Below are 22,713 nucleotides of genomic sequence, written 5' to 3' on the forward strand. Positions count from 1 at the left end.
CTTTCTTTCTTTCTTTCTTTCTTTCTCCTTCCTCCCTTCTTTCCTTCTTTCCTCTCTTTCCTTTTTATGGCTGCACCTGCAGCATATGGAAGTTCCTGGGCTAGGGGTCAAATCGGAGCCACAGCTGCCAGGCCTATACTACAGCCACAGCAATGTGGGATCTAAGCCGCATCTGTGACCCATGCTACAGCTTGCAGCAATGCGGGATCCTTAACCCACTGAGCGAGGCCAGGGATGGAACCCACATTCTCATGGATACTAGTTGGGTTTGTAACCCACTGAGCCACAATAGAAACTTCAAATATCAACTCATATTAAGCTGCAGTGAGGGTAATGGTTAAATATGCAAGCCTTGAAATGCATTGTTAGGTCTGAACCTGGGTATTTGGTAAATAACCTAAGTTCACTGTTCTCACCTAAAAGATGGGAATAACCCCAGTGTCCTTTCCTCATATGGTTGTTGTGAGAATAGACCGAAAACGTGAAAAGTGCCTAAGAGTTCCTGGTAGGCTCTTGATAAATGTATCACCTTGACTTTGAGCAATCAAAGGAATTCGAGCTCTCTGCCATTGGGTCTTCTCTGCAATGCCCATCTGCTTTCCTTTGACTTTGGTCTCTCTTCTCTGCCCCAAGCAACTGACCTGGTTCCCAACTACTAGAATGGGGTGAGAGTCGCCACCACCCCCCATTCTCTGCATCCTGTTCCATTGTCACCATTGTCCCATATTTCATATGGCCCCAATGAAATGCTCAGGTCAAAATAATTAGGCTATGCCAAGTGTCATAAAAGCAAGAAAAGCCAGAAAATGTTTAAGTGGGCTTCAATTGGAGAGGGCTGGGACCGCTCAGAGCAACAACAAATGAAAGTAAGATGGAAACGTGGAGAAACCCCACTGTTTCCCCTAAATTACAGGAAACCCAGGCTGCCTGATTGTGAGGGGCATCTTCCCTTGAATTTCTGGTGGGAGTGCATGGGATTGGGGCATACACTGAGGATGATGAGAAAGGCAGAGGATAAGGCTACCTCCTTCTCTATTCCTTCCCACCAGCTCTTCCTTTCACCTCCCTACTCTATCCATTCTTCAAGAAACAGGTTAACCTGCTTCCTCCAGGAAGACTTCCCAGATGACTGTATCAAGGCAGAATACCTCCCTTCTCTAAAGATCCCTTTGCACTTCTCATCTCACATTCCTCTGACATCTTACTGTTTCTGCATTACAGTTTGTTTTCCACTTCAGTGTGTCCTCCCCAACTAGACTTCAAAGTTCTTTTATGTAACCTACAAATCCCTGACTCCCTCATATTTCTGAGTTCCTAGTAAAGTGCCAAAGAAATAGCTACCAGCTGCCAAGAGGTGGCATTGCAGAGAGGAGAAGCACAGCCTAGTGGTGAGAGGAGCCTGGGTTCGAGCCTCAACCTAGATCAACCATGTGGCCTTGCAAGACACTTCCCCTTCTGAAAGATTGGCATTCATTTTGGCTCTGATCTGTGATGGTTCTGGGCTCAATGATCTCTTCTATTACTTGATGGATATCCCAGGAGCCAGCCATGGACTGAAGGCCTTGTAAGCCTACAGCCACAAATGATTATCCAGAACTTCCTATCAGACTCAACCCCAAAGCACTCCAGAATAGGAAAAGCAGGGTTACTGGTCCAGGGAAAGTATGGTTCAGCTCAGTGGTTTTCAACCCTGCCTTTCAATAATCTGAATTGAATAATGCTATAGAATACCAAACCGATTCAACACAAATCCTGAGGGCCTGGGGGCCAGGCATTGCTTTTTCTTTTTCCTTTTTTTTTTTTTTCAAAAATCTTTTTAAAGATGCACAATAAGAGAGAACCACAAGTTGCGGGGGGGAAATGAGACAACAGCATTAAAGAGAGAGAGAGAGAGAGAGAGAGAGAGAGAGAGAGGAGAGAGAGAGAGAGAGAGAGATAGATAATAGATAGATAGATATGTAAAATTCACAAGTGGTATGAAATACTAGTATGAAAAGTGGTGCATGATAGTGTCAGGAGAGGGCTGAATGCAATGTCCACATAAGCAGTGCTAGAAGGTCTGTAGGATTAGGAGAAATAAGACTTAAAACAGGAGTCGGATGGGTGGAGATGGCAGCTCAGCCTTATTCACTTGCATGTCCCCAGAACCAAACATGGGGCTGGTGCACTGCGGGCCCTGGAGCCATGATGCTGGGGAGCAGCAAAGGGTGGGAAGGGCATGCTGGGTGGAGGGTACAGCTGGAGCAAAGCCAAGGTGGTGGGGAGGCACTGGGCTCAGGAAGTATAAGAAAATCAGTCTGGCTGAATCAGGAAGGTTTATTTGAGGGCACAACTGGGGGGACATAAGGGGCAGATGGTGTAAGGTTTTAAACTTCAAATGGCAGAATTTGGATAATCCTTGGTAATAGTCTGAATCCTCTGAAAGTTATTTTTCCTCCAATTTCAAAACTCAAATTCAGAGCCAGCAGTGGGTGGTTTGCAACTTGGAAAAGTCTGTCGGAAATCCCCTGAACTCTGTCTACTTTCTCTCCAGCCACTTGAAAGTTAATAAGGGTCCAAGATAAGATGCACACATATGCACATGAAACTGAAAAGAGGAGGCCCCTGGCAGTGGTCCAGCTCCATTGGAGGTCTCGATTTTCTCCTAGAGAGTGTATTTGACAAGAGAATCAAGTTATTTAATGCCCTGGAAAGGGGTCCTGCGAAACTCACAAGGCTGCCGCCTCCTAGCCCAACCAGGTGAATTCAACCTTTACTTTGGGAGGGCTGTCCCCTGGCTTCCACTACTCACGTTGATCTCACACTCCCTATAAAGAGAACTGGAAGAAAATTGTCACGGTCTGGCTTTAACAGGCTTCAATTGACAATTGCAATCAATACTCTGAAAAACATTTTCAACAAAACCAGTGCTTTCAAGTAGATTCCCTAGAAGAAAATGCTCCACCCAATCCTCTACTCCTTGGTTTCACCTAATTATAACACCTGACCAAAAGCAAATAAGAGAATTAAATAAGAATGCAAATAATGCAATACAATAATAACAATAAAGAATGGACGCCTAACTTGCACCGCTTGGCCCAGTGTGCCTAGAAAATGTTTTAAAAAAATAGAAAATTCCTATTGGAATTCCCAAATTCATGGTTTCAAATTTTTAAATTATGAAAACAGTAAAAAAAAAAAAAAACCCTTGCATTCAAATTTCTATATAGTCTGATAAGTAGCCTTTAACAGTGAAGAAAAACAAATACATGAGTCATCCTAGGATGTATTTTCCTTCTCCCCTTACATAACTTCAATAAATCCATTGTCTACTAAACAGGCCATGTTTAAAACCAAACACCCTGTAAAAAGAATAGTGTAGGCTAGAGAAAGAAGAAAAAAATTTTTGTTAAAAGATGTAGCTGTGTCTTTAAAGAAATTAAAAAGATTTAAAAATTGTGTGTGGTTTAAAAAGAATAAAAATGTTGCTGGTAAATTTGAGGTTGTTTTGCCTCATTGTTGCTCTAATTGATGAGCTGATCAGCCTTTGTGTGGACAACCTTACTGCGGGGGGGGGGGGGGTGCGGGGGAGAACAAAAACCTTCTGATCCTGTTTGTTAGAAATTTAGTTCTGGCCCAATGAGAAAAGAAACCTTCTTTGGTTAACTTGGATTCTAAGGTAATTCTTGATGAAAGAGCATTATGTTAAAATTATTTTTACATAGCACGTTAATCTGGTACATAAGCCCCCTTTAAAAAAATGTCCCTCATTATGCTGGCATGGAGTGAAGCCTAGGGAATTACTTTGTATAAATAAACACTAGTTAAAAATGGGACTGGCCACATAACAATGCGCAAATGACAGAGGTAATCCAGTCTTATGGGGGAGAATCTGGTATTGTGTCATAACCTCTTAAAAATAGTAACATTTATTTAACCAGGACTTGTTCCAAATGAGCATTAAGTAAGTTGGATTTAAGGAAATCTTAGCAATTAAAAGGTGTTGTCTTAGTAGGAGAATATCTCCTCAACAAACCAACAACACAGTTTTAGACATTCATCATAGAGAAATAAAAGAGAGAGAGTCCGGAAAAGAAAAAGCAAAGAGTGGAGGGGTGGGGGTAGTAAGTACCTACAGTGCATCTAGGCAGAGGGGTTCATTTATAGAAGAGCAGCGCCACCTGCTGGTATATCTGCATTTGGAGGCTTTCATCTATCTTGCAATCTATGCATAAATACACAGCAGTATTTCTTGGCTGCTGTTACACATAAGAATTTTATTACCAGTCGGCAGATTTCTAACACACTGGTTGCAGTTTAATAATCCTCTATTACCTGAAGTATGGGTTATATAAAAACCTGGAATGTTAATTGTTGACAAACCAATTCTAATATGTAAAGCACTGTAAGTCACCCAGTAAATATTCAAATAAATCAAAAGGGATAGCTCTTTTTCCTCTAACCACATGTTATTAAACACCACAACTTGATCACTTACATAAAAATAATGTTACATTTCAAAGTACTAAGAAATCAGGAAAAATACATTAGCATCTTACTAACGGAAAGCTTCCCCTTCATTTACAATCTAGAGGAAAATGTTTTTGCAAAGAATATTTTCCCCCATCTTTAAAAATTGGACTTAAACCAGGCTGTCATTTAGAGAATTTTCTCATATAACAAAAACCTGAGTTATAAATAACTAAGATTACATCTGTAAAATGTTGTATTTTTTAAAGTGGCAATAGAAGAGTCACGAAGCATATAAGTCACTGATAGAGTGAACAGAGAAACAGTGCCTGTCATTTTTTTTTTTTTCAGAAAAAGATCACACAAACGCGATAGCAAAGGAGCACAATAAAAGGAAGAAGCAGGAATGTGATAGGTGACTGTGATTACATCTGCAAAGGAAACTGTGAAATAAATTAACACCCAAGCACCCACGAAAGGCATACTGTAGCTTCACTGTAAGTGATCATTATGCAACAGAGAAGGCTGGTGATTTTGTAAGAACAGAAATAAAGTGGAGGCTGTGAAATCTGGTGGTGATAACTAATGACCACACTACTTACAACTCTGATTTGATCTCTAACAGGATAAAAAAAAATAATAATAAAACAAAAAAGCACTCCCCAGGATAGATGTCTGCAGTAGGAATTGTATTGTTCACTTGAAACAAATAAACCCCAAATGGGATCAAAGGGCCCCAGGAAATGAAAAATGACAGTTCCTGTGTTGCCCTGATTTGATCTTAAGCAAAACTACCATGCCGATAACATTCCAGAGCTTAAGAAGGTAGGGCTGTTCTTGGATTGTTATGGGAAGTTGGTGGGAAGTCCACTCTAATTTTAGAAAGTTATTAAGATTTAATCTCTAACAGCTACAGTGAAAAAGATTGCTCATGCAGTATTCCTTAAAACACACACACACACACACACACACACACACACTCAATTTTGTTATTTCTGATGGGGACTGTGGAACCCCTTTACATTCTGTTCTTCCGTCTCTTGGAAAAGGCATATATGTAAAGAGAATCAAATGTCAAAGTGCTTCCTGTGAGCCCAAAGTGTCTCCAGTTATTGATCACAAGGACTTGAAGGAATGGGTCTCAGTCATGGGCAGAGAATATCTCCTGTCCCACCTCGCCTGGTTCCCTCTTGTGTGGAGAGACTGGACTGCCAGGAGCAATTTCAGTCAGATGTGAAGGGTGGCAGGGAGACTCTGGTGGAGCTGGGGACTTATCCTCCCTTGATGGAAATCTAATTGATAAGCCAGTATCTTAGCACACCGAGAGAAGTTCCCTCCAGCTGGCTGGGGTCTGAATGATAAAAGGCATGAACCCTGCCTTCAGAGCAGCTGGGATAAATTCAATGAATGGGGAATCACAGTTGGATGAAAGAACTTTGTTTAGGTTAGAAATGCTATGCAGACCTGAGGGCAGGTGAGGTCCCCGGGCAGGAGTAAAACGATGGGTTTGCCACACCTTCCCAGCGTGTTCCTCACCTACCCGGACTCAGGGGCCCGATGACTCACGGAAGGGAATGCATCAGCATCCCCAGGCCCGCTAGAGTCCAAACACTGTACCCAGCAGAAGCAGTGGAAGAAGTGCCTTTCCTTCAAAAGCAGCACTGGTCAATTCTAGGTCCAGCTCCTCAAGAACACTCCAGGAGGCAAAGGAAGCAGGTGCTCAGAAACAAGTGTTTAGTTCAGGATGTCATGAGGGGATAAGAAGCAAGGCTCAAGACCCTCTTTACTTGAGATGCTCCTAATAAACTATGGAAACATAGTTTCCATCTTCCTGACACAGTGTATGTTATTCGGCAAATATTTGTTGAGAGGTCGCCCTTGCAACTACTTAGCTTTGCCGCTTTGACTTGAAAGCAGCCATGGACAATATGCAAATAAATGGCTGTGACTACATTACAATAAAACCGTATTTACTAAAACAAGCAGAAGGACCATAGTCAGCTGACCTCTGCTTTAAAGGATGGGTAAGTATCCATCAACTAGAAAAGCAGAGGGAAAAAATCACAGGCACGGGAAAAAGTTACAGAAATGTGTTATATGACAAAACAAGACATTTTAAAAGAATGGTTAGATGAAAGATATGTGGAGAATAGATCTAGAAAGACAGGTGAAAGCCAAGCCATGAAGGTCTTTGAATGCCATGATAAGACTGGAGGTTATCCTATTGGAACAAGTAGTCATCGGAAGTTTATATATATTTTTCTCTTTCAAATGCTATAATTACATGGTCAAATCTGTGCTTTAACCTGATAGACTTAGTGGTAGCTTAGAGGCAAGAGAGACTAATTAATTGGAGGCTAATTAATTGGTGTGAAAGACCAGCTGAGAGAAAAATAAAGGCTGGAAGTTGGCAATCCCACCGAGAATGAGAAGAGAAGGTTTGAAATGTAATCTAGAGGTCAAATGAGAGGGTTCAGCCATCAGTAGGATGGAGGAGAGACTGATCATGGAATCCTTAGGATTTCCAATGTGTGTCAATACTCAGGCAACCTGCCCTCACATCAGGTCTGCTCAAAGAAACAGGCAATGGCAGGGTGTGGGTGAAGGATTCAGGCACTACCTTGACCCCAATTCTTGTTCTAATTTTACTAATGGGAAAATTAACAAGTAGAGACCAATTGCTCATAAAGAAAGTTAGAAAAAGCAACAAAATGAAGCCTTGACACCATCTAGACTTCAAAGAGGGGTTGAGATCTAGACCACCATTAAGAAAAGTAATGTAGGGAGTTCCCGTCGTGGTGCAGTGGTTAACCAATCCGACGAGGAACCATGAGGTTGCGGGTTCGGTCCCTGCCCTTGCTCAGTGGGTTAACGATCTGGTGTTGCTGTGAGCTGTGGTGTAGGTTGCAGACGCGGCTTGGATCCCGCATTGCTGTGGCTCTGGCGTAGGCTGGTGGCTACAGCTCCGATTGGACCCCTAGCCTGGGAATCTCCATATGCCTTGGAAGCGGCCCAAGAAATAGCAAAGGAAAACAAAGAAGTTTCGATAATAAAATCCATTTTCTTCACACACAAAAAAAGTAATGTAGATAGGAGTTTAAAAAGAAGGAAATGTTCTCTTTCTCCACCATTGGTTCCCCTCTTGCCTGTTCTCCCACCTTCCTTCCCTCTTCTGAGAACACAGTGAATTCACTATCTCCACATGCATTTTAAGAGATGGAAAAGTCACAGGGTGGGTTCAGTGAGATGACTGACGAGGGCCAGAATCACAGCTGCTCCATGAGATGCTTCTATTGTTACCTTCATTTAACAGATGAGGAAAGGAAGGAATAGAGAAGCTCTGGAGCTGGTCCAAAGCCCCATCACAGTAAGGGATGCTGTCTTTTCTAGGACTGCCTAGATAAAATAAGATGTCAGTCTTATTTGAGAGGTATAAAGATTCAAATATGTGTAAGGAATTACCCTTATTATAGCAATCAGCATCCATTTGGTGAAGATATCAAAACATGACTGCACCAGGACTGATACCCAAGCCCCAGAAAAAACACAAATTCCACCCCTTCTCTCTTTTTCCTGCTCTAAAGCTCCCTAAAATCTCAGGCTTTAACTGCCGAGGCTATCACTTAGGTTACAGCACAGCAAAGGGACTGGCTTGGGACTCCCCTGTGCTAAATCAGAGAAAAGGCAGGAGATGTCTGCTCATCCGAAACCCATCTTCATCATCGTGGAAGGAATCTGTCAAGGAGTGGTCCTGCCAGCAACTAATGCCTTGCACATTTCACATCCATGTCCCAAGATGTCCAGGCCATGAGACCTGAGCCTCTCTACCTCCGCTCTGTCTGCATTCTTAGCAAGTTGCAACCTGCCATCTTCGCTGTGAGTCTCTTTTCTCCACAGGTCATTGTATCTCCTTTCTCAGTAACACCTGTTTAGGGCTTTGGCTTTGAAGCACGCCTGCGGGACGTGTTCTCTCAGCTGGATATGTTACCAGCCATATGTGGAAATTTACTCCTCTGCACCGAAGAAATGGCCAGATTCACCTTGACAAAATGCAGAGAGCAATCCAAAGCCACTCAAAAGTAAGAAAATGCTTGGTACATCCTAAAAGAGCTCTGTGAGCCACTGAGAAAGCTCCTGCCCACTCCTTGTCTCAAATATAGAACCCACAGCATAAGGACACAATAGAAAATACCCATGAGACTTGTGGTCTGCAGACACCTCAAGATGGGGGGAGTTGTCATGTGGGGGCTGCAGGACTGGATGCGCCCACCTCCAGTCAGAGTCAATAAGCTTAAGGGTTCTGAGTGGTCTTAAAATGTTTCTCCCCATGTTGGCAGGCCAACGTGGTTACCTTTCAAATGGTTACAGCTCTGAACCAGTGGGCCCTTCCCTGATGCATTGATATTTGTGTGCCACCCTGACTCACAGGACAGTGATCAGGCTCATTGAAATTAGGAAAACTGAAGGCAAATGTCACAAGTTTTTGGTTTTCTAGGACAAATGCCCTGCATACGCTTTGTCCAGTGGAGTTCAAAACATCACTGGATTTTTGCCCACTGAGGTTTTTTCTCCTTTGTTTCTAGGTTTTCTCTCCTAATATTTAACCTTCACAAAGAATATAGACTGTACCTTCCCATTGATCATTTTCAAGATTATGTCCTAGTTGTTCTTTTTCTTGCTACATTTTCCCCTCTGAATCTTGTTTCCCAATTGTGTACACTGTGTGTTTACGCACACAACTGGGAAAGAAGAATGTATGTGTGCGTGTATATATATATATATATATATTTTATATATATACAATATACATACAATACATACATACACACACACACACGCACACACACACTATTGTAAGTGGCTTAGAAAGTTGAGGGCACTTCACAGGTCTGGGGCCATCGTGCTTCTGGCAGACCGTCTATTCCTTTAACTGATAAGTTTGAGAATCCCTTCATTTATTCATTCCTTTACTCATCAAATATTTACTGAACTGGAATCCTTCAGGCCACTTCCTACTCAGGTATTCTTGCCAACATACAAAGCCCAGCCAAGGATGCTAGCCTAGTACATCTCTGGCCTTGGAGAGAAGGAAGGCAGCCCCTGGGTCTTTTCTTGATGGAGTGCAATCCAATATGCTCCAACCCAGAAAGCTGGCATGGGCCAAAATGGAGATCACGTTAAGATGGTCAGCTCCACTCCCAGGAGACAGCCAGGGTTCTGGGGTCTGCAGATGTCCCTGTCTGCATTATCGTGTGTGGCTCCAGCTCTGGGGGTAAGAGGTGGTATTTATTAGTTGATGTAAAAGCCTCTCGGTGGAGTTGATCATCCCAGATTTAGACCTGCCTCCAAAGCTTCCAATTTCTCAGTCTGCATAGGGTTTTCTCTGTAGTTCTCTGCATGTTCTGTGGGACTCACCCCCACTGGCCCCTCCCTTGGCTGACCAAACCAAATGGTCAGAGAAGGCCACTTTGGGATCTCTAGCCCTTCTCCCCTCATCTGAGCTGGACATCCGTAGAACATTTCCTCAGAAGGAGAATCTACGGACATGTTTAGAATCTGTCTGCAAACCAGGCGCTATTTACAAAAAGGTCTTTTCTATGTTCTTTGAGATTTCAAATGCGTGGGTCTCTCAATGCTAAACTTGTTTCTGTCCATTTAGATTCCCCTTGGGAAAAAGGTCTGACTAGGGGAACAGAATTCTGATAAACAAATGAGAGAATGGACGATCTAGGTCATTTCTGTTGGTTCAGGAGAAAACCTCTGAGAGAGGAAGGACGCCATACAACCAGATGGGTGAGTGCATTTCACCTCGTTTCGCTTCCAGAAGCTGGTATTCTCAGCTTGCACACTCCACCCGTCAGGGAGGCCAGGATGCCTGTGCTTTTCGGTGCTGTTTTAACAACTGTTCAGGGTTGAAGGTGTATATAAATCCTCCAGTCATGGATGCTGATCCCCAGACACCATGAACACAGACCAAGTTCTTGTGCGCAGAGAACGAAAAAGCAAAAGAAAATTGTACTGTGGTTCTCAGAAATGCCACCCGACTTCCTCGGATTTTATGTGGCACAACTTCACAGGAAATGTGTTTTGTATTTGCACTGGAGTAGGGTAAGTGGTTGGAAACTATAGTGGGTTTTCAGTGAACGGGATGTGAAGCACTTGGTTTTTTTTCCTACAGAGATGTAAGAAAACGCACTGTCTTCTCTGAGAAAGATGGAAGGAGAAAGTCACATTGCCATACACAGGGATTTAAAAAAGAAAGCCCAGCAGTTCTCACTGAAGCCATTGCCTGCAGCCTGAGCCAAGACCCTCAGGGCTGGTCACATGTCCCAAATGGTGGCCCTACTTGCTTTGTTTCTGCCGTCCAGCCTGGGCCAAGGCCATTCATGCCAAGCAATTCTGAGCTGTGTGGCTCAGCACCATCATCACCCAAGATGTGGGTTTTGTTGGAAACGGGGAGGCTGGTAAGGGAGGAAGAAGAAATACTGGTTTGAAAAAGGAAATAGGAGCAGACCCCCAGGGCCAGGGGTAGCAGAAGCAGCCCTGTTGGTCTCCAGTCTCACCCAAGATTTTCAGTAAGTTCTCCATTGAGAAGGAAACTCCATGGAGCCCAAATAGGAAAGACAATAACTGCTGGGTCAGCTGGGGAGAATTAAGCCCAAGAAATCGAACTGATGGAATTCAACCGCTTCAGTGCCATTAATTAACATGTCCCTGAAAAAGTTTAATTTCTTGGATTTGTATTTGGATAATGTGCTTCAGCTGCATGTCCTCACAGCCATGCGATTACGTCCTCCTTCCTTAGGCTTCTCAGAGCAGCTCGCTCCTGCCTCCTCCTAGCACAGCTGTGCCCCCATTCATCTTCTCCATCCTCATGGGGGGGAGGGGTCCCAAGCACCTTCCCAGCTCCAGACCCTCTTCCCACAGCCAGAAATCCTCCCCAAACAAAGCCTTTGTCGCCATTCCCTTGGTCCAGTACCTTGAAGGCTTTCTACTACATAACACGAGAATACAGTGCCAATAACTCAGCCCTACTCAGCCTTCAAGGATCCCTTCCCTGCACTCCCAGGAAAGGTATTAAGCTCCAGCCCAACTGGGTGACCAGTTCTAAGGCAGGAGGCTCGAGGCTCCAGCCCCCATCTCCTGCCGACACCCCCTTTCTCACTTTGTCAGGCAGGATGCCCTTTTCCTCCCATTCCGCAAAGCACATGTGAACTGTCACATCCTGTGGGACCTTTCCTCGGAAGTGACCCCTGGGCCTTTGCACTGCCAAGCACTAGGCCCCTCTCTCTCATAACACCCCCTACATTACCTCCAGCTTTCAGTACTGGAAACCTTGCCTTTCTTCTTTGGAGACAGACTAGACTTAGCCATCTTCTTCAGCTGTGTAAGGATCTGAGTAACTCAACTTGCTCCACAGGCTGTGTAGCACCAGCCTATTCTCAAATGCCAGCCATACCAGACTCACTCTGTGACCCTTGGCAAATCACTTAACCTCTCAGTGCCTCAGTAGCCTCATCTGTCAATGCACTGTTTATAGATGCCAGTTTCCAGATGCCTCAACTGCAATTAACAATGACTACCTCATGATAAAGATGCAGATAATATTTGTAAGGGCCACAGGGCAGTGCCTACAATGCAGCCAATGCTACCTGTGGATTCAGCTGAACAGCAACAATAACAAACACACGTGTATCCACATGCACACATACCTTTGCCATGTTGGCAGAGCCCATTGCCTACAGTAAGAGTAGATACGACACTAAACCTCATCTTCATGCGAATTCAAGCAATTGGCTATTTCCTAGCACACGACATTAACAAGACTCTGGTCCTGGGTGAGGGAATGCTTTTATAAGAGCAGATGTGTCAACCTCGCCTCAAAGGGGGGAAGTAGTTTTTCAGCACACCTAAGAAGGCCACACTCTTCTCTCCATTGAGGAGCACTTGTTTATAATCTCTACATCCACTCTATTCTGAAAATGGTTCCCATTACACTGTTCTGTGCTCCACTGATTCTAGGCTTAAATGCGAATCAAAGATCCCAAACGCTGAGAACGTTCCTATGAGCATGCTGGCAAATAGCCTACATTTGTTGGGCCAGATGACAAACGTCCATCTCAGATCAAGAAAGCATCCAACTGAAATGATGGGCACCACATGAGAAGGGAGGGTCCCAAGGCTTGATTGAGACCAGAGGTGCTGCAGATCAACTGCTCATTTCTGTCTGGATGAGATATGGAGGCAGGATGCACACAGCCTGTGCCTTCGCTCCGCCAGGCTCACTCCAGCAGCTTTACACTATCCTGGTCTGATACTAATTCAAGACAAGGCCCAATCGCATCACAACAAATTAGCCACAGACACGCGATAGCAATCAACTCGGGGGGCCGTCCTGAATACGGGCTGGGGGATTCCCTGTTCTCCAGGAGCTGCACGCTCCCACAGATGTTTCTAAAAGCCTCCTCCCCGAGGCCCATTTAGAGAGAAATTAAATGCAACTTTGACTTAATTAACGTTTTAAATGATAATGAATACAATGTAGATTCATAGGAGGCATTTACATTGTGTTGTAAAATTGATAAAAATTTAATAACTCTTTGTTAATAAGTGATGTCTCCCCAGACCCATAAAGCCTAAGGCGCTGCAAACTCCAGCCTGGGTCTAATCTAAGCTCCCGGTGCAGGTGGAGGAGGGAAGCAGAGATGGACTTGACATTTGCTCCCAGCCTGCTCTAATTCAAACCTCTGCTTGTTCATCAGTACTTTATTTCATACAGTAAAGGTCAGGATTGGAGCTCAAGGCACAGCCTTGACAAGAAGGCTCAAGTGAAAGGCGGGCTGGCCCTGGCATCTGTCGCCCAAGATAGCGGAGGAGCAGGGGAGATGGAGCGCTAACTGGCCACATCTGTCCTCCACCACGGAGGTAAGAGGCAGAGTCCACTGCCCGGTGGTAGGAGCTGTCAGGGTGAGTAGGATGACAACCGGCCACTGTCCTGAAATAAAAATGCAAACATAATTTCCATGTCACCTTGCATAAGGGCTCCTGCTTAGCTTACTTGTGGCACGCCAACGTCTTTTCTGCTTTGTCCTTGAAGAGCTCAGTCACTCATTAAAGTATCAGATCCCTGGGAAGGGAGGTGTTCAAGCGATGGGGGTTTGCACAAAGCCCCCTTTCCTCTTTCTTACCTTCTACTTCTTGTTTCCCAGCTCTGTTTCAAAAGGCCTTCTTTTGAAAACTTGGCTGAGGTTTGCCTACTGGTCCCCTTCTCATTCATCTACATGTGGTACCTCTTCATAGCGCACGGATATTAAAGAATTCACAGGACTATGTTGGAGGGGGAGGGGCAGGGAGCAGAGTACCACGAGATCCCAAAAAACATTTTTTCAAAATAAAAATGTGGGTTGTTGGGAGCTCTTTAAAGAGGGGCAATTAAAAAGATGCTTTTCAAAGGGAAATCTTGCCTAAGCATGATGGCTGCCTTACAGTGAGCTGACCACCAGAGAAGCACATAGGAAGGAAAACCTGGCATCAACCCCTGCTCAATGTGGCCCCCACAAAATCCAGGCACTGGCTTCTGCAGCCTTGTCTCCTACCAACCAAAGTGCCTTAATATGCCCTCCCTGGCCCATCATCCGCCTCACGGAATGATTAAATGCCTTCCTGCTTTCACATCCTGCAATGAAGGGTGGGTGAATGGCTAAGTCAGGGCACACGGGCCAAGGCTAAAGAACTCGGGCAGAATCCAAAAGCTGCTCAGTGTTGGCTATCACGGATGTTGAGAGAGAGACACCATACCAGCAAAGCACCAGAAAATGGAAGAAACTGCGGACCCAAGATGAAGGGGCTTTAAAATATATATATGGGAAACTATGATGAAGTTGGTTTGGGCGTCTGCTCTGGCTGTCCTCTATCTTATCTGTCGCTGATGATGGTGGTAGGGAAAGAGAATCTTTGGTTTCAGGATCCTGAACAAAATCAACAAATGAGATTTCGGACTGGGGAGCCTGAGGAAGTCCCCCCAAAGTATACATACAGAAAAGGACCGAGATAATTATAGGCTGTTGCTTTTTAAAGACAGCTTATGAAATTAAGTCTCCCTGCAACAGGCACTAGGGACTGTCCGCAGAGGGTGTGTCTGATTATAGACACTTTCCTAGAGCTATTTCCAGCCCCTGCCCTCATATCTGATTTTATGTACTTCAAAATGCCATTAGTTCAGTCAAGTGACTTTAGTTCTATTGACAATGTTAATTCCCTGCCTGAACAAACCAAAGGCTACCCAGGATAAGCTGATTTTTGTTTATTATCTGACAAGACTCAAGATCACACTGAACTGATTTTGGTATGGTTCCCTTCAACCTAATCATATTGGACTTTGCCCTCGCCCAAACCACTGGAGCTGAATGCCCTCTTGTATTATATCTATACCCGAAATAGAAGTCCTGCACAACTTAAAATTAGCTACAGTAGTTTGCAAAAGGGTGTATGTAATTGTGCAGGTTTAAACTATTAGTAAATTGAAAGGTTGGTGTGAGTGATCACACATGTCCTTTAGCGAAAACTATTTCCAAGTGCAAGTCTAAAGATCTGTTTCTCTTCCAGCACGTGATTAATTTGTTCATGCCAGGCTTACTGACGGTTTGTGGCCAGCATCACATCAGGCAGGTCTCAGCAGGTTCGAATCAATAAGGTCCTATGTTGTCACTGCATCATAATTTTAATTGTCCCTTTCTATTAGACTTAGCAATCAGATACCAGTCAAGACTGAAACAACCAAAGTAAATTCTGAACAGAGAAAAGGTACTCATTTACCAAATTATATGGAAGGGAAATTGAACAGATTAGAACCTCAGTCTTTGTATATGTGTTTGCCTATGCTGCTGGACAAATTATATATATATATATATATATAATATATATATATATTATACATATATAAATAATATATTATATATATGTAATATATAATATATATATATTTGATGGTCCTAAAACATAGCTACTTGTGAAAAGTCTGGGGCCTATACCATCTCAGCATCTTTTAAAAGAGCTGGTACTTTTGCTCAGGGTCATCAGAAGTAGAAACAAAATTGGGGAGTTCCTGTTGTGACTCAGAGGAAACGAATCTGACCAGCATCCATGAGGACACAGGTTCGACCCCTGGCCTCGCTCAGTGGATTAATAATCTGGCATTGCCTTGAGCTATGGTATAAGTCACAGACACAGCTCAGATGCCGAGTTTCTGTGGCTGTGGTGTAAATCAGGGGCTGCAGCTCCAATTCGACCCCTGACCTGGGAACCTCCATGTGCCATGGGTGTGGCCCTTAAAAAAAAAAAAGAAAGAAAGAAAATTGGAAAGATCAGAAAAGGAGGCTATGTACACCAATTCTAGCCACTATGCTAAGTGATTCAGTCTTGCCAAAAGCAGTCCTCTGATGAATCCTACCTACCTGGTCATTCTCTGCCTTATTTATCTGACACTGCTTTTTAAGTCTTTTGTAAAAGAGTCCTCCTTCTCTGCAAATCTTTTTGTCAGCACAGTGTTGCCTTACATCCCCATGAGTTCAACGGAAGGAGACAACTGAGAGAAACATATGTGACTTAACGCGACAAGGACGTGTAACAGGCCACACCTCCGAGGAGAGGTACACAGGGCAGGCAGGCCCTGCTACGAGAAGGGCTGATTTCTAAAACTGTGCGAACACTTTTAATATATTGCCACTCCTCTGGGAACTGGCTCCTTCTCTTCCCACTTCAGAAAACATATAATGGGACTTTGTGTTTCCATTTAACGTCCCCTGAAAACGGAAATCTTTCCCCTTATGAGAAAAAAAAAAAAAAAGTAGTAAAGAGTAGACGAACGGCAAAAAGCGAAAGAGTTAGGCAGTCTCCAAAGTACACGGGCTCAACTGGGAAACTGCGACCAAAGCAAGCTCCATAATAATATAATGACCTTTAATGAGTGTCTTGGGAAACAATACAGCCCTAGCATAAAAGACAAAGGGCAAAACCCATCATGGCTCTGCTGACACTAATTCAAAATGATTTTCAGAACAACTAAAGAATGTAAGAGAAGTAATCTGATCCGCCCATCTGACCTCACTTTGATTCAAGGGCCCTTCTCCTGCCATTTCTAATTGTCAAACCCTCTACGTTTCACATCTGCTCATATTTAATGAAAAGCCCACTCTCACCACGGCTCTTTGAGGCAACCAGCTCAGCCCAACAGGCACCACCCAACCCCACCCCCAGCGAGGGAAGCCCGGGGATCGCCACTGGAGTTCTCTGCGGAATTCTGCATAGACATAGACATTTTTTTAATTGGAGAAGAAGGGCTTGCGTGGGCCCACGAAGGGGCTCACATTTTTCTAACTTATTACGAATGTCAAAGGTGAGCGGACGCACACAGGGATGGATGAAATCTGCTTTTGTTTGATAGAGTGACAAAGGTGGGGAGACTGATAAAACAGAGGAGACACCCCCTCCCCACCGCCCCCGAGCTGTCAGTACCACTTAAGCCTTCAACATACCGCCCAAAGCTCCACATTTTCCATGGTGGGGCTGATGCCGGAGGGGTAGAAGGACACCAATCCCATGGCCAGAATGTTTCGGAGAAGATGGGATGACCCCACCCCCAGGTTTCCTTCCCCTGGCCTCCATCAACACTTGGATTAAGTTGCAGGGCTGAGAAGTCCCTCCAATTATGGTTTCCCCCAGATCAAATGGCAACTGCACACACAGGGTATTGTGGGCCTCTTGCAGGGGACACAAAATTTGCTGTGATTGGTGTGGGTGGCCAGTGCCAAGGCATGACCGCAGGCCCTAGTTTAGAGCCTGAGCGGCTCCTTCCTTTTCTCTATGGGATCTCTGGCCAAGGTTTTAGAGCCTAGTAGTGGTCTGAAAATGGGAGTTGTGCCTTAGGCAGACGGGTAACCCAGGGGGCTGGCAGTTAGAGTGAACACCATCAACCAAAGAGATGCAGACAAACTGTGCCATCAGAGCTCCCGCCTTCACCCCCTCCCCAGCTTCTGTCTTTGAACCTGATATCTTGCCAGGCATCACAGACAAACAAATTCTCTGTGTGGCTGTGACCAAGTTCACCTTGACGGTGTCATTTGAGCCAGAGAGAGATGAGATTCAAGGAGGAAGGGAACATACTATGGCATCTGTAAGAAACGCACTTTTTTTTTTTTTCCTGCTTTTTAGGGCCATACCTGAAGCATATCAAAGTTCCCAGGCTAGGAGTCAAATCAGAGCTGCAACTGCAGGCCTACACCACAGCCCCAGCAACACCAGATGCAAGTCACATCTGTAACCTACACCATGGCTTGAGGCAACGCAGATCCTTAACTCAATGAGTGAGGCCTAATGGATACTAGTTGGGTTCTTAACCTACTGAGCCACAATGGGAACTCCTATAAGAAAGATTTTAAAGGAAATTTCCTCCCTAGGAGTCTAGGCCAATATGATTGGGACAGTCCAAAGTCACTCTCAACACATCTATTGGGTATCACTTTTTAAAAAAATTTTTTATCTTTTCTAGGGCCAAACCCATGGCACATGGAGGTTCCCAGGTTAGGGGTCAAATCGGAGCTGTAGCCACTGGCCTACACCACAGCTCACAGCAATGTCAGATCTCTAACCCACTGAGCAAGGCCAGGGATTGAACCTGCATCCTCATGAATGCTAGTCTGATTTGTTTCCAATGAGCTATGACAGGAACATCTATTGGGTATCACTTTAAAGAGGGAAGCCTGCCCCTGGGCACTGTTCTGAAAGAGCAGTGAATCATATGTCAGACTGGATGATGATTCTATGGTCCTCAATCCAACTTTTCCAAATGTCTCTGAGACAGCTCCTCACACAAATAACCTCTCAGATCCAAACTGTGGGTCCAGATATCAGTGCCCCATATGGTACCCTACGCCACCGCATTCAGCCCTGGGAGCCCCATGGACCACCGCCCACAAGCACATCCTGCTAGGACCACATTCAACACCAGCCAATTTGTCAAGGGGATAAATTCTCCAGAGCGAAGCACTCTTCCCCCTCCTGGTTGCCAGTAGGAATTAACTGCTGCTGGTGAAAATTTAGTTCAATCAGTTCTGGGCACTTTAGAGGGAAGAGACTGGATAAGATGGTCACCCAAGAATATGGGGGAGGGGGTGCTTTCAAAAGGAAGGGATGAACACAGAAGGAAGATTTGTCTTCTACCCGCCCCCTGCTACCAAAAATATGAAAATAAGGTAACCGCCGTAATTTAAGGCAACCAGGTCCTCATGCAAAACACAACCTCTTCTGCTTTTAGACAAGAACCCTCAGTGAAGAAGCTGGAGTTTTCAGTAACATCATTTTTGAACTGTGTCAATAAAATACCAGCAAAGTCCACTCTGAGGACAAGGATGAAATGGGTGGGTTGTGGGTGGGGGTCTCAGGAATCGGCATAGCTCAGCCTCACCAGCCACCACTGCAAGACCCTGAGAGACCCCTTAACACCCCAGCTGAGCTCGAGAGGGGCAAAGACTGACCCCACGGCCTATGAGACAGATTCGAGGAAACCATGGAGGTTCTTGGCTTATGGTTTTTGTTGTTATTTGGAATCACAGATGCTATGAGAGATCTTAGTTAAATGGAGCTATATTCTTAGAAACACAAATGGTATTAATGGCATCATCCTTTGAACAAGTCATCTTTTGAGGGAAAGCTCCAAAATCCACCAGTCGGTACAGAGGCGCAGATTCAGAATGTTCTTTTTCAGAGCATAGGAGGCAATCTGGCGCTGGAGGAAGGAGATACGTTAGGGAGACACGGCACAAAATTTTTAAAAATTAAAAAAAGAAAAAAATACCCTCTGCATGGAAACCCTGTTGTCTTTTGGAAACAATGTAAGCTCCCTAAAAGCACTTTCATGCCAGAGCTGGCTTTTTCTCTCTACACCATTTTCCTTTCTCCCTGCGACCCAATCGGACAGCTAACCTCTTTGCCCAATGCCAACCTATATTTTCCCATACATCTGCATCTCTGTATCAACAGACTGTCTGGTTTGCTGTCATTCATTTAAAAGAGAGAGGAATACTATCACTACATATATATATATATATGTAAGATATATATAAGATCACAGTCTGCACGCTCTAACAAGAAACACAAGTTCACAGAACAGGGAGGGAGCCCCCCCGCCCCAACCCTCCTCAAGTGTGTACACAGCGATACAAGCAGTGAGGGCAGCACAGCACCACATACAAAGTCACACTGGGAAGAAAACATCAGCCCAACAGACTCACAGAAGCATGGAGCACGACACAAGACGGGGGTGATACCACAGACAGACACGGAACTGCGGGTGTCGGGGTTAAACTTACAGGCACGGAAACTGGTGGCGCAATCATTAACAGAGACAGGAGAAAGTGGAAAGGCTCTCCCAAGGGTGTCCACGTTACCACGCACACGGCCTGACATGCAAGAGCAGTCACGCTCAGAACGTCCGCAATCAGAACAACATGCCCGTCTCATTCTCTTGTAGATGGACATCTTGGCTATAACCATATGGTTGGATGGGAGGAGAGGAAGAGCGGTAGTTAATGGCAAGGTCACACACAGCAAGGTGGCTGGAAGGGAGCTGAAGGGATTGAACACAGGTCTTAGTTCATGTTAACAGTCTTGACCCAGGGAAAAAAAAAATGCAGAGTGACTGTTGCTAACAGTTTGGTTGTACATCAAAAAAAGCAGAGAAAATATACATTATCTTTAGAGCATCCACCCCTCCCCAAGGCTGCTGCATATTATTTTTCTCCCCTAGATACAGCGGGTGACCACCAGGAAAGGGCACGGCTGATGACAGTCGGGTGGCTGGATGAGAAGCAGCACACATTATAGACGGCAAAAACGTAACCAACATTTTTTCCCCTGGCACAATTAATACAGGAGGACAAAATACACACACAGCCGATTAATTGCTTCTTTGGTACAATCAAAGGTTTTTGCAAGATGCAAAAATATCTAATAGGTCGGCTTCTAATTTCCATCTGCGTCTGGGCATTAGGCAGAGGCTGGGACAAGCTTTCATCAAATTAGATGTGAAACGAGTACGTGGTAATATCGAATCTGAGGATGCCTCTGCTGAACTTCCCCAGAGTGAGTTTACATGATGCCTACAGGAATTTAAATTTACTCTTGACAGAACAAATATCCAAATCTGTCCATATAAGAAATGCAGCTACTCAAGGCTAATGCTGTGTATTTGACATTAAAGGCAGTTCACAAATAAGAAATCACCAAAAGCGTATGCGATGCTGGTCTACGGGAAGGCACTGAGCTACTCAGGGCTGTATTTTTAAAGCTGAGAGGATATGAAAATCGCATCTGATTTTCTCCCCCACCCACCAAAAACTCAGAAAGCTGTCAGGCTATTGGTTGATTTGAATTTTTTCTTGTACAGAAAATATTAGCCAGAATCGATGCCAAATGACAAAACATGAAGTAAGGGACGAGATCCCAGGTAAAATAGCTTATTGAGATTTGCATGAGACATTTAGCTATTCTAAAGTGAGTGCTGTAGATGTGGCACTGCCTGGGAATCCAATTTGAGTGCTAACCTATAGAAGTCGCTGGGCATCACCGTAGTAGTTCTCAAGGCCCTTCACCTTCACCCTTCAAGCCAATTTATATTTCAGCATAAGAAGCTTTTTGTACCTCATTTTGCTGCTGCGGCAGGCAAGCATCTCTGCTTATCCTTAGCGTGAACCTGCCCGCTTGTCACACAAGATGAGAGATGCATTCATGTGTATTCCAAGCATCACAACCAAACAGTAAGCTCAGCTGGAGAGGTGTTATTCTCTGTGTCCACACCTTCCATTTTGAAAGTCATTTTTTCCCCATCGTTTTTCCCCCACTTTGTGGAGAATGGTTACACTCTTCCTTTAAAATATGGCGAGTGGTTTTGGCCTCTTTGAATGTTACAGTCACCAGGAAGAGGGGTTTAAATCTCTCAAATGGGTCAAGTCCTGTTCTAAGACCTTTATGACGTGCCATACGATATATTTGTCAAGCAGGGGGAACGTTATGAAAGTGAGGAATAGGCACTGGGGGAGATGAATGAGAGATCTCTTCAGTAGCAACTCCATTCCTGTGATGTTGGCTTGCACTTTTAGTGACATGTTCTTTTCACATCCTAGCTAGTCAGGTGTTTCGATCATCACCATGCAGCCCCAGCCCTGTTCGATGCGAGGGACATCATTCCCAAGCTTAGCTTTTACCAAAAAAAAAAAAAAAGTTCCACTATAGCATTTGAATCAGAAGAATTTACAAGGCATGGTGTGACACCCCAAACAGCAGTTGTTGAAGTCAAGAACAGGAAAACAGTCTTCAGCTGAAGACAGGAAAATAAAGTTATTTAAATGCATCCAGATCTGGTGTACAACTCGCAAACCACTTGCTTGTTTTCTCTATAGCTCTTTTACGGGAAATATTGACATGTTATTTATACAGAGGAGGGAAACGAAGATGATTTCTTGTTTCGCTGTAGATAAATTGTTTTGAAAAAAAAAATTTTAATCAAATGCTGTAGCAGAAGAGAAGCCCGTCAACCTTTGAAACGCTATGCTTCTCATTAGCAACAGTGCCTGGTTTTTGTTTCCATACTGCCCTTTTGGGTTCATATACAATAATAGACTCTGACACATTTATAGGGAAAGAAAGTTCTTACATATATATATGTATATATCTATGTAGATAGATATATACAGATACATAATGTCTTTAAGGACAAGGGGAGGGAGGTTGGGGATAGAATAACTTTCGAAATGATTTTGTCAGAGGTGAGCCCCTCACAATGGGTCATTGAAACCTGCTACTTGCTAAGGGTTCAGGAGGAAACACAACTTCAAACCAGTGCCTATCAGGAACTGTTTGCAATTGTTATCGTTGACTCTCCTGGAGACCATGCATTGTTCTAAAATTTCATAGTGTTAGCATGCAGGAACAGGCTGAAACTGGTCATCGAAGCAGCAAAAAAAACCCATCTGCTATAAGAAGATTAAATGTTAATTGTAAGCACTCACATTCCAAAGCAGCATATGCATAAAAAAGAAAACATGCTATTTCTCCTCATTCCTTCCCAGTCGTCAGTTCTACACTCACACCAAATCCAAAATAGAAATCTCAGAAGACAAACAAGTACCACCACACACAAAAAGAAAAAAAAATCAGCAAGAATGATCAATGAGAGGCTCAAAGACAAGACAGAAACAGTTAAAAATGATT

General features: G+C 44.1%; 1 protein-coding gene across 14 annotated transcripts in view; it reads right to left on the minus strand.

Moving 5' to 3' along the window:
- Nucleotides 1–22,713, minus strand: part of KCNMA1 (potassium calcium-activated channel subfamily M alpha 1) — a 754,541-nt gene that overhangs the window by 101,531 nt on the left and 630,297 nt on the right. For 5 of the 14 annotated variants that reach the window (XM_047760128.1, XM_047760127.1, XM_047760130.1 and 2 more), the window contains one exon: nt 19,815–19,988. The exons of the other annotated variants lie outside the window; for them this stretch is intronic. In XM_047760128.1, the coding sequence (XP_047616084.1) occupies nt 19,815–19,988 (174 nt within the window). The remainder of the gene's footprint in view (nt 1–19,814; nt 19,989–22,713) is intronic. 14 annotated transcript variants of the gene reach the window in all.

This window comes from Phacochoerus africanus, chromosome 15, assembly GCF_016906955.1.
Source record: "Phacochoerus africanus isolate WHEZ1 chromosome 15, ROS_Pafr_v1, whole genome shotgun sequence".
Classification (NCBI taxonomy): Eukaryota; Metazoa; Chordata; class Mammalia; order Artiodactyla; family Suidae; genus Phacochoerus; species Phacochoerus africanus.